Source organism: Thalia democratica, chromosome 2 (assembly GCF_965202585.1).
Source record: "Thalia democratica chromosome 2, ktThaDemo2.hap1.1, whole genome shotgun sequence".
In the NCBI taxonomy this organism is placed as follows: Eukaryota; Metazoa; Chordata; class Thaliacea; order Salpida; family Salpidae; genus Thalia; species Thalia democratica.
Window position 1 is genome coordinate 16,339,243 of NC_139166.1, and position 13,544 is coordinate 16,352,786.

The following is a 13,544-nucleotide window of genomic DNA, read 5'->3' on the forward strand; positions in this document are numbered from 1 at the left end:
AACCGTTAGATTTAGGGCTGTACAGGGATACCAAACAATGATCTATCCCTAACTGCTCGAACGCTTCTGCTAACGCGGTGTTAACAAGTTCACGACCGTTATCGGAAACAACTACTTGAGGGACCCCAAATGGACCTACCAAGCATTGAAAAAAAAAACATTCTTGATAGTCAATGCTTTCTTTTCTGTGATCGGTATAGTCACAAGAAAACCTGTGGCTCGGTCTTTGGCTGTTAAAATATACTTATTATTACAAGATGACTCATTTAAAGGACCGAAAAGATCTATGTGAACGAACTGGAATCGTTCCGTACTGTCTGGAAAAATAAACAGTTTTCGGAGATTATATCTTGTGACTTTGGTCGCTTGACATAACACACAGCTTTTGACCAAATAAGTCACACCTTTAATTAATGTAGGCCAGTAATAGTCTTTTGCAATAGCCTCGATTGTTTTATCAATACCCAGATGAAACCTATCATGGGCCACATTAAATGCTGTTAGGTACAGAGATTCGGGCAGAATGATCTCATGCCACTTTTGTTTGTTAGAGTATCTCTTATTGTGCTTGAAACGCTGAGGTTCGTATGAAGAGTTTTTAGAATTTTATAAAGACCCTCTGTTGTTCAATACCTTATATAAACTCTGTACGCCTAAAAAACTCGTTATATTCGAGCCCAAAACATTCCTTAATTTTGCTGTTTAGATTATTTGGGGCATGTTTGTGAATAACGTATTTAACTCTGTCTTCCTCTTTAGACTTTGCCCATTGCTTAGCTGACAAAAACAAATTCTGGAATTGTACTGGCTCTGGCCATGATGGGCTTGTACCGAAGATACGAGACAATTTACTACCTTTGCCTTGTAAAAAGTTAACAAGACCGTTGTACGTTCTGTCTTCGTCAAGTGTTTCCACAAAGTTTATGATATCAGAACTGGGCCATATTCTCTGGAGAATCTCAAACTTCTCCATGTTAGAGATTATACCATAGGCCGTACATCGGTTTGCAAAAAAAAAAGCGTAACTCCATAGCCGGATCACGTACGGCATCAATTTTTTGAAAAAGCTAACAATTTCCAAACGTTTTATTTTTGAAATTTCCTTGTTTTGAGGTTTCACCTAAAGCGTGCGAGGTCTGATTGTTAAGGGGGAGGCCGCTGTCATTTATGGTGTTATTTGTATCTAATGTCTTATAAATTGCTTTTAATTCGTTTTTTAATTTACTTTTTTTCTCTTAAAACTTAGCTTGCTCTAATAAGTGAGCTAAATCCTTAATATCTAAATCAATTTCATCTAAAGCATTAAAATTCACAATCTCATTTTTTCTCTAGTCTGCGCGCTTATTTATGTGTCATGAGTGCTGTTTATAGTCGCTTGAATATTGCTGGGAGATTGTGAGTTCGATATCACGTTAGAGTCGCTATTGAAGTCAAAAGTGTAAGTACAGTTACCTATATGTTGTCAGTACAACTTGTCATCTATTTATTTTAAATTTTAAATAGTCAATTTTTTTCCCATTCATTTGCATATTGTTTGGGTAAGGTAGATTATGGGTAAGAATTGAATTGGAAATTTTAGTCATGTGAATTAAAGATAGGGGATTAAATGTTATTAATGTACTTCTGTAAACTTACTTAAAATTAATTGCAAAATTTTATGGCCAAATAAAATCATACTCCTTAACACTGCAGCTGACTCGCACACTTATTTTGATACACTAGATTTAACAAAAATGACTTATAGCGATTATATTAAGTGACATAATCTATACGTGCTTATACCATAAAGGTTTTTTTTAGACTAAAAAAAGACAGCTTGATAATATATATATGTTTTTCGGCAAAATAAGCTTTGATACTTTTATATGTTCATGCCATTAGTTCTTATAGTGTTTAAACATAATCCGATATTTTAAACTCATTCTTATCCAAATAAAAGACGCATCTGGCTTAACATAAGCTTTAATAAAATAAACTCTATTTTTTAAGAAGTTAAACCTAATTTGCTAATTGCTTTCAAGTGCGTGTAGTGAAAGTGCTTGAAAGGAAGTGTTATTTAACACACTTGTATGTATTGAAAAAGAAAAAAGTTCCTACTCTCTCATGTAAATTTAAGAAAACTCAAAGGGCCCAACTGGACTTAGAGGAAAAACGGTTATATAGTTTCACTGTGGGTTTTCCTTACATCGCTCTTGAAAACGAAGTGGACCTAGACCAGTTTCCAAATAATTTTAAGTTTAAACAAACCAAAAGGCTCAAAAAAAAGGAAAAACATATGAAAAGTTACAGCTGCATAAAATGCGACAATTCTTGCCCTTGCATCAAGAACAAGGCAAACATGACTTATAACGAACAAGGCCTCCTTAAAGTTGATGAATCACACAAAATAAACAGAGTATTTGAGTGCAACAGCGCTTGTAAATGCCCGGAAAACTGTGTCAACAGAGTAGTGCAAAGAGAAAGTAGATGCAAGCTGTGCATCTACAAAACCCAAAGCAAAGGTTGGGCAGTCAAGACTCTTGAAGAAATCCCAAAAGGGGCGTTTGTGTCAGAATACAAAGGAAACGTTATAGATGAAAAAGAATACGATAAAAAAGGCAACAAAAATGGATTGTACGGCTATGAGACTCCACAAATGGACAGGCGAAAGAGAAATAAAATAATTGATGCTTCAAAGCGTGGAAATGAGGCCAGATTCGTCAACCACTCTTGCGACGCAAACTTGGTGGAAATACCAGTTTTTGTAAACTCATCAGTGGCGAGGCTGTGTTATTTCGCCAAAAGAGATATAGAAGTGAATGAAGAGCTCACTAACGACTACCTGGTGGAAATAAACAAAAATAAGAGAAAAAAGTGTAACTGTGGCGCTAAAAAATGCAGAGGCTACTTTATGTAAAGAATTTGAATTTCTACTTTTAAACTAAATTCGTTGTGTGATGAAAAAAATGCTGCATAAACGTTTGAATACTTTAGTTTAAATGTTTTATAAAGTTTAAAAATATTAGTTAAAAAGTAATTTAAAACTTAGGTTTTGTTTGACGTATTAATTTTATGATATGTACAACTTTTTAAAATGAAGTAAATACATCTAAGCGAAAAATTAATAAATTGAGTTTGAACTTTTTTTTAACATTGGAGTTGTATTATTTAAATGTGAAATAGTTCTTTATCAACATTGAAAGTACAAGTTTTAAGATTTTGTGTTAAACTTTTGTATCCTAGATTAATTTTAAAGCTATTATGTACTTGAAGCTCATAAAAAATGGAAATATTATTATCTTTTTGTATTATTGATTGGTTTTTAGTTTGTGATTTAAACATGTGATGTTGTGCTTTTTTTAAAGTTTTAAGTGATAAATTTCAATGATTATTCGTTTTCTTTATTAATATAAAAAAGTATAGATTTTTGATAAATTTTACTAGTTAAAAAAATTTTTAAACCGTTACGTATTTATAATTTAAAAATAGCATGCTTATAGAGTTCAAAAAAAGTATATTTAAAATTTTCAACAACAAAAAATTGGTTTTTACTAAAACTATGTGTAGTTATTTAAGATGTAGCCAATTGTAGTCCATTTATATTTATATTTTTTTTTTACAGTTTGTTAATAATTAAAAAATTAAATAAATAAATAACAAGGGGATTTTCTTCTTAAAGAATCTTTAGTGGTCCCGAATGGTTTAACAAAGTTTTAATCATTGGATGGGACCAAATTTATGATGTGATTTCACAATCTACACAAAGTAGAAAACCAGCAAGATATTATCTAATCTAATGCTGAAGTTTCAACGCACTTAAACTAATTTTGGTAATAATTTACTGCAACTGCTTGCATCTTAAGATGATTCAAACATAAGCAACCGAAGCACCGGAAATTTTATTGGGCGCAGGACAAGCTTGGCGAACTTACGTTAATAAATTATTCTAGACTAGTTAGAAGGAAGTGTTGCTAAACTAGTAAGTCAGCAGTGGTAAAAAAACTAATGTTAGTTACACATAGCGGAGTTTATGAGTCTGCATCAAGACCATGATCCGTTTAAAACTTTTGAAATCTGAGTTTTGGTGATGACAGAAATAAATTGTTAACTACAACCAGTGACAGCGAACTTCCGATAAGCTGCATTCTGATGGTTTTGTAACCTGTAATATGAATAGTTAAGTACCACATCAACTAACTAAAATATTTTGTTACTTAACAACTCAAATGTGAGCAAGATCTGTGACCAGCTAATTACAAGGTCAATATTTAATGTTTAATACATGTCCACATTGAATAATTCCTTATATTGAAATGTATTTACAGAATGATGTCAAACGTCTGGATTATTCGGCACCAAAAACGCTCTTTTAACTGACAGAATTATATTCCAATTTATAATTTTAGAGGTAAGAAGTTTGCAGTTAGGAAAGGTGCCCAAAGTTTTAAGTATGAATCTGTAAGATGATCAACAAGAAACAAAACAATTTCCCTATCATTTCCCGGGTAACAATTTCCCTATCAGACACTCCGTTTAAATTAATGCTGCGAGTTTAAAAGAAAGCGTCTTAAACTCTGTTCCAAACACAGGTACATCAGACGTTACTATATAAATTCACAAAGTTATTGTAGAATTGTTTGATTATAGCTTATCTTCTTTTTCTTTTACTTTTTTTTTTTATTAAAGCTGGCAACGATTAGTTTCTGAGTGCATAATTTTAGAAATAGTTCTTCTCTAAAATAACTTAGATGTGAGAGAGTTTTTTTAACTTAAAAACTGGACAGGCTATCCAATCGTGCTTTAAGATCCATGTGAAGAAAAGTACAATGCTTAAAAAAAAGTTCAAAATTTTATAACAACACAAATTTATTATTATCCAGATGGCAAGGAAGTTTTAACCCCTCTACGTTGGCAGTAATTGCCTACTACTTTACCAGAGCTGCACTTATCAGCAAAATAAGAAAGAAGGAAAGTTGTGTTTCATTTGGTACCATATGACCAATTTGTATTAAAAAAAAATATGGTTTACACAGACTAACATAGAGAAACAAAAGGTTTTTAAGTTTAGTTTAACGTTAACAACCATTGAAACAAACGCATTCTGTAGTTACTGCAAAATCTAACGAGCTCATACAAAGTCGTCATGGATCAAGAACTTGATGACTTTCTTGAAAATATCAGTGAAAATACCAACAATGCAAATAAAGGTGGAGCTTGTGAATTGAAAATAAACCATATCCCTGATTTTACATTTTCAAAAAATAATAGTGTGCTTCTCGATTTGACATAGGTCAACAATTTTAATGTGTCTGGTAATGTTTATAGTAAAGTACTCCTTATAAAAATGATTAGAAGTGAAAAGCTTTGACACAAAGGCACCGCAGTTGTTTAGCCCACATGAGGTCAGCTCGGATTATGATTGCCTTAAATTTCTTCTTAATGAACGTGCTAATAATAAAAGAGCACCTTAGAAAAGGAAATAGAGAATATTCCTACTCCTATGGTCCCAGCAATAAACAATGTACCACTTTGCTTACCTGGGTAAGAAAATTTAAATGCGCACAAAAGTGCACTTTTGAATGATTACTCAGCAAAAAAATGGACAGACAAAAAATATGTTTGTATTTGTTTTTATAGATATTTATATTGTTGATAAACGAGACTTTGATACTGATACACTTTTACTATTATTCTTGGTTATTATAAAAATAAGCCAGGAAGAGTTCAGCTATGATTTTGTGAATATAAATATGTGGCCTGATGGCGTGGGTGTACTAATGTGGATTTGAAAACTTTCTGAGTTGAACCAAGTTTTGTAAATAAGTTGCAAGATCGAAACCAAGTGGCCGACACATACGAAAAAGAAAAGATTTGTACAGTTTTAATTTATCACTTGCTTTTTAATAGTTTTTTCTTAATGAATATTTCACTTATCTCAACACTCGGTATTTGAAAATTTATTTTGGTTTGTATGAAAAAGTTGGGATTTAGCATGTAATTCCTTATAGAAGAATGATTTGGTTTTAAAAAATGTTAAAAAATGGCTTCAACTAATTTTATTTTATTAAAAGATTTACAAAACTTTTAAATTTTATTATTGTATATTAAAGGACAGATAACAAAGCGCTCAAAAATTTAGTCAAATAAACTGAAAAAAATTCTCGGTTATCGAGTGATACAACAGGGATACAGTTTAATGTCATGTCCAGGACAAATTATTGTTATCAAGAGTGAGCATAACCTTTAGTTTAAAAAGTATGTGTTCTAAATATGTTTTTTTACTACTAACTTATGAATATAAAGAGATTTTTTAAAATAAATTTGGTCTGCAACTTAAAAAAGTCTGTCAAAACTTAGCCTAGATAAACTCTGGTATCACCAGATCGAACAGAGTATAACAGTGCGACTGAATAAACCAAAAAAGATAAGTTTCTAATTTAAGAATTATCACAAGTATGACAACATTATTGTATGTTTTAGTGTTTTTAATAAACCAAAAGCACACAAAGCTTTCAAGAAGTTTTCTATACTAATGTAGGATAAAAATTATACTACTGACTAATAATTAAGTGATAAAATTAAAGAAATCTTGATTTGTAAATCACACTGTAAAAGTTTAAATTTAGAATAAATGTATTTAGATCATCTTTTGGTAACTCAAAATCATCATGAACCCATATTAACAGACTTAAATTTTAGTATGAAATTAATAGCAAATACTTATATAAAAAAAATCACTTATTGTAAAACATACAGAAAGTAACAATAATAAAAATACATATACTAGAATTAATTTTTTATATATTTTATTTACTTTATGTGATTAACAAACTATAAAATTATTCAATAAATATATCTAAGGACATAATAATCTACTTGTAATACCACATTTTAAACTATCTCACTAATAAACTAGTACAATATTAACATTAGCAACATACTGTAGTTATTGTTATGCTTTAATATTTGATAATGGCTAAAAACATTTTGGGCTAATGAAAATACACTTATTTTGTCAATTATTTACTTGTTTTCAAATACACAAGTACTTAATTCTATTACCTATTTATTAAAGGTAAATTAACTAACAAAACTCTATGACTTTAGTTTTATAATATCACAAAAAATCCTGAAAGTAAAGTAAAATTAAATATTTAAGTTTTTGATTTAGCCAAAATATTTTATATTATCTAAATTGTGTATCAAAAGTAAAACTTTAACGAAGCGAGCTGCTAATAATTATTATAAAACTGGTTTAAAACTAAAACTGTTTATAAAAAATCTGACTAAAAATCCTGATTCGGCTCCTGTAAATCAAAGATTCTTAAAAAAAAGTTAATTACATTAGTAAAATAGTTGTCATTGTGATCTGATATATTTATGAAGATGACTTTTGAACCTTTTGCTTAAAAATTTATTTTAACAACAAAGTTTTCTTTTTAATTTTGTGAAAAAAGATATTCATGAGGATAGCTTGTATTAATAGAATATTTAATTATCAATTACAGTCACATCTCACGGTTATACGCACATTTTTCCATAGCAAAAGTGCTTAATTGAATAAGAGAAAGTAACTAAACGAGAGGTAGCAAATATACTTACTATAGTGGCTGTTTTCTTACAATGCATTTAAAAAGATGTTTATGAAGAATACCGATTCCAACAAATCGTCGTGATCTTCCGAGCATGAAGAAGAACTGAAGGCCCTGTGTGAAAATTTAAATTCATTTTGTTGTGAACTTTTATTATTGTCAGACTGTCATCAATCATGTTTTTTTTTTGAGAATTTTAACTGCAACTGTTGTTAAATAAAAAAATTTAATTGAGGCAAAATTAAATGTCTAACCTTCAAGGAAAACAACTTTCCGGTGTGTTAGAGGTGTAGAGGTGTGTTGTAGAGGTGTTTTAACGTTTAAAATTATATATAAACAGTTAAACACGTTCCAAACTTAATACATACAACAAATTTCAATATTAAAGAAATTAAGATTTTTTAACTATTTATTTATCAAGTTCTAAAAAGCATAACAAAATGAAAGTGAGTAACTAAACGAGTGCTTAGATCGCGAAAGGTGACTGCACTGTATTTGAAAGTTTTTGAAATGAGAAAGTTTATTTTTGGATTTAAAATCTAGCTGTTTTTACATATTAAGAAAACTTATTACACATGGCCTTGTAGCATATTTTACAGATTTCTTTTGTTTAATCGCCATACAATTTCTTGAGCAATTAATTTGTAATTAGAAATTCTTAACAGAATAAAATTCAACATTCAGAACTCTTTTTTACTAGAATTGTAGAAGCCCTGAGTTGTAGTTATAAAATACTATCAAGTTAGAAACTTAATATTTTAAATTAAAAAAAAAAATATATTTTTAGCTAACTTATTTTTTTAAATATCCTTAAACTTGAATGGGAACCTTAATTAAAATTTCTGCAATCCAATAAAAATTTAAAGATTTTTCAATAGATAAGTGTGAATATTGAGTTCACGGAATGACCTTTGAAAATTATAGTTTTTTAATAATATAGTATTTATAAGATTCATTTGAAGCAGACCTTGGAAGTACAAGTTAGATGTTGAAAACAAGTTTTATCATAAAAGATCTTTTTTATAATAAACTAGTTTAAAAATGTTCAACAAAATCTGTTCCTGTTTTATGTTAATGTTTATATAAATATTTTGTTAGGATTTTTGATAAGACTAAAACTGTTATTTTAAAACGTAACTTTACATTTATATAAACTTTATTCTATTTTTTTTTTGTGGTCATACAGAACTTAATTGACACATTTTTTGTCTTTTGTAGTTTAAATGTGTAAATTATGTATATAACGGCTTTATATAACTCTTATTAAACTGCCTAATAATAAAATACAAAAATTAATGTTAAAAATAAATAAAAACATTTATGAATGTAAATTTTAGTCATATAGTAATAATTAAGCTCATTTGTTTTGTTTTAAGTAAAAGTGATTACTAAAAGTACATTTAAATTTTTAAGTTTATATATATTAAATTAAATATTTAATCATTTAAGTTTTAAGTATATTTAAATGTAGTAAAATAGCTTGTTTTAATTTTAGTTATTTAATAGATTAATTTAATTTTAAGTATAACAAATAATTATAATTTGGAAGTTGTTTAGTACAATTGTAGAAACTTTTGTCAGCTTTATTTGTTAACATGTTAATTTTTCTTTTAAAAACATTTCTTTTATTTTAAAATTTGGACTAAAATTTAAGTAGTTTGTAGCAAAGTTACCAGAATTTTTGAAAAAATATCCTCATTAAATACTTGAACATGAAATTTTAGTCCAAACATGTTTCAGTATTTAAAACTTGTTATTTCTGGAAATCCGGTAGTTCTTATTTTTATTACATACCAAAAACAAATAAATAACTATTACTGCCATTTTAAATAGTTTAAATTAGGTTTTTATAACAAATCTGAGCAATCTTTTTTGAAAACTTATGCTAGTTTGGCAAGTGTTGGCTTAGTAACGCTGTAAAAATTAAATTAGAATCAGTAGACTAAAACTATTTTTTTAAATTGACACACTTAGTTGTGATTGTCAACACTTAATCCTAATAATTTTAAAAGACATTCTAAGAGTTTTAAAAATTGTTTTTCTGATTAAAAATATTTTTATCTTGCTGAAATATTTAAACTACCTAAAAACACAACCTTTAATTAAATATATACCCAAAAAAATGAATAACAATTCATCTAAATTTAAACCTTCTGAAGATACTAAAAACCCATAACAAAATATCCATATAAAAGTTTAAGTCTTACATAGGTTTATACTAGTGATGTATCGGACTCACTATCCGGGTCCAAAACCGGCCGGATATTGCCATTTCTGTCTGATATCCGGATATGGCCGGATTTTGATATGAAAAAATATCCGGATCCGGTTCCGGCCGGATGTCGGTTTAAAAAAAAGATCCGGATCCGGTTCTGGACGGATCTTGATTTTAAAACAAGGCTCGAATCCTGTTCCGGCCGGATCCTAACAGAGATCCGGACAGTTCAGATCTAGTTAGCAAAAAAGAGCATACAGAAAAGTTTTTTTTTTCAAAAACAAACCCTGTATAAATTAAAAAGAGTCATTTTAGTCAGTTAAAATTAAACACCTACCAGAATTGGCTCAGTTTGTACACGTGACTAATTTACACTTGTTTACATTTAAACTATGAAATAAACATTTCAGAAAATCAGCTCTTTACCTATGTTGTAAAATCAAAAACTTTACTACCATATTGTCAACCTTATGGCTAGCTTTTTTACTGATTATTAGATTAAAGTAAATTTTTAGTTTTTAAAAACCTTATTCTGACTCAGGCTAGTTTATACTCATTCTAGCTAGTTTTTTTTGACTTAAAAAGTTGCAACTCTGCTAGTTTGAAAATGTTTGGGAATTTTTGAAAATCTTAGGCTGCCCCAGGGCTAGTTTAGTTTATTATAAAAATTCAGGCTAGTTTTAAGATTTTTTAAAAAACTCAGGCTATTTTTCTTTAAGATTTTGAATGAGTTTGAGCTGATCCACTTTTTAATATTTTTTGATTTTTTAGTTATTTTGTTCAAGAACTTGATTTCAGATTATTAATTGTAAATATTACCTAATATTTTCAACCTTGTTGCTAGCTGTTCTACTTATTATTAGATTTAAGTGTTTTTTTTTTCAGTTTTTAAAAACCTCATTCTGACTCAGGCTAATTTATACTCACTTTACAGGGCTCCCATATCCCTAGATTTCTCTGGATATCCCTAGATTTTTACAATTTTCCAAAAAAAAAAAAACTCTAAATTTCCCTAAATAAAATGAAAAAATCATGAATTTCCCTTGATTTTTCTAGATTTCACTTTTTTTTAGTGCTGAACAAATTTTTATGATAAATATATAATATAACATAATTTTTTTTTATAAAGTATATTTATATTTTAGAGTTTCAAGTTAAAAACAGCAAAGTTCTAAAACTAGATTAAAATAAGGAAATACTACAGATTTCTTTTATTTTTGACACATTTTTTTGATAATTTTTCCCTAAATATTTTCTCTAGATTTTTTTCTGAAACTTTAGTGGGAACCCTGACTCTAGCAAGCTTTTTTTTGACCTAAACAGTGGCAATCCTGCTAGTTTGAAAATTTTTGGGAAATTTTGAAAATTTCAGGCTGTCTCAAGCTAGTTTTGTTTTTTATAAAAACTTAATCTCGTTTTAAGCCTTTTCGAAAAACTCAGGCTAGTTTTCTTTTAGATTTTGAATGAGTTTGAGCTGATCCAGTTTTTCTTGTTAATTTTGTTCAAGAACTTGATTTTAATTGATTTTATATTGGTAAGGCTATAGGGAGGTCCTCGTTGATTTTTACAAGTTGATCTTATTTAATTGATTTTAATCTTAGCTACCAGATACTTTTTACAGCTTAACAAAATTTAAAGTAGTTTTCGAGAAACATGGGGTTAAAGCCGGCCAGCTCAATAGCTTCCTTATAGAAGGGGCAAACTAAAAAGGCGAAAAAAACACCGTTTAATTAAAAATCTATCTCCTCCTACAGTTATTAAGCAATCTTATTCAAATTTTCACAGTTTACTCTTACTAAATTTTAAATCATTGAGTGTTAGATTTTTTTTTATTTTGAGAAAAAATCCTCTTTTTTCATTAAAAGTTTTATTTTTTGAATTTTGGACCTTAAATTTGCATTTTTCTTTTTTTTGTAAACTCCAACACTCAAAAGCTTTTAAACTATGTAAGGAATGTTTCCTAAAAATTTGAGGTACCTAGCTTAAAAAACATATAGATTTTGTAATAAGGGGATAGATTTTTAGTGAAATGGATATTTCCGCGTTTTTAGTTTGCACCTTTCATTAGGTTCCTATGAAACTCTCCGGCTTTGATCGCTTATATCTCAAAAACTACTTTGAAATTTGTAAAGCTATGAAAAACATCTGGTAGCGAAGATAATATTCTATTAAATAAGATTAACTTGTTAAAAAAGTGTTTAACTCCCCTTTAGCCTAAATTGTAAACATTACTTAAAATTTTCAACCTTGTGGCTAGCTATTCTACGGATTATTAGCTTAAAGTAACTATTTTTTTGGTTTCAAAAACCTCATTCTGACTCAGGAAAGTTTACAATCACTCAAGTTAGTTTTTTTAATTCAAAGAGTGGCAACCCTGATATTTGCTAAAATTAGGTGATATTCTGGTTGCCAAAAACCATGGAAAGTTTATTAGTTTGAAACTTTAGTGTAAGAAAAATAGAGCAACTAATGTAATTCTGATTACAAATCATTTAAATTTAACTAATTAAAAAATGATAAGTTTTAATATTGTGATAAAAAGATTGATATATGTTTAAAATACAGTGTGATTAATTGTGTTAGCTTAAGATATTTTTACAAGATTTTAAATTTTATAAGGATGATTTGTACAATAGACAAAATTTAAAAATATAGAAATTAAAGTTAATGCATACATTTAATATTATTATTTACAGTGTTCATTTTTGTCTAAGATTATTATTAATTATGTCATTTTAGTGGAGTTATTTTACCGTAAGCATTATCGTACATAGTAGTTTTTATACTGTTTACATTATAAATAATTTAGAGTATTAAGAATCCGGTTCCGGACCCGGCCGGATTTAAATTTAAATAATAATGTTGTGAATGTTTTAGATTAAGTTTAGAGATCAGTTCTAGTACTTCAATTGTTGCATTCGAAAAAGTTACTTTTAATTTAAAAAATTTACTATTTATTAACTTTCATATATTCTTCCCTAACCCGTCCCAAAATAATATAACTTACAAGTAAATATATAAAAGTCTTATTGATTTAATAAGTTATAATTTATGAATTTTTAGTAGTTGAATTTATTCCGATAACCAAAAGGTTCCTTTTTACACACGCTTTTTTGTCGTACAATAGACAATACAATACTTTTCTTGAAGGTTTTTAAAATTTAAAGATCAGAGACTCTTTGCAATTTTTGTGTTTGGTTTAATGGAATTTGTGTACTTTTTGATAAATAAAAGTTTTAAAACTTTATTTAAACTGAAACATATTTGAAAATTTTAATATTCTGGCTGTTTTAAAAGGGTAGTTTTTGTTTCTTAAATATTTTTTCATTATTATGAATTCGGTCCTATTGTTGTTATTAATGTAAGGATATATTTCGAAGTAAATATGACAGCTATTTTATTTTTTAAATTTTTGCATAAATTCAGGCTTAAACATAATTATTTTATACATCAAACTAATATTTGACAACTCAGAGTTATTTTTATTTTTTGAAAGAAAGTTTAGCCTGCTTATAGTATATCTAATTATTTTTCTAGGTTGTTGAAAATGTGTTTAAAACAATTTTTAATTTTACAAGACAGAGCTCTACTGTTAAGGAACAAATAAAAAATAATAATGAGACAATTTAAAACTCAGAGTGAAACACTGTGTTAAGTAAAAAATTCTTAGTTTTAGTTGTCTCATTTTATTACAAATCATTATGTTAATTTAAAATTGAAATCATTTATAGAAATACTAACATTTTTTACATTAATGA

At 28.1% G+C, this 13,544-nt stretch overlaps 1 protein-coding gene across 1 annotated transcript; it reads left to right on the forward strand.

The window, feature by feature from the left end:
• Positions 1-2,275: 2,275 nt before the first annotated feature.
• LOC145850089 (histone-lysine N-methyltransferase SETMAR-like) lies at positions 2,276-2,896 on the forward strand. The gene has a single exon (XM_082955235.1). The coding sequence runs from the start codon at positions 2,276-2,278 to the stop codon at positions 2,894-2,896; it is 621 nt and encodes a 206-aa protein (XP_082811361.1).
• Positions 2,897-13,544: the final 10,648 nt, after the last annotated feature.

What these genes read in the sequence shown, in the direction of transcription:
- LOC145850089 (XM_082955235.1), top strand. Translation starts at nt 2,276, where the DNA reads ATGAAAAGTTACAGCTGCATAAAATGCGACAATTCTTGCCCTTGCATC.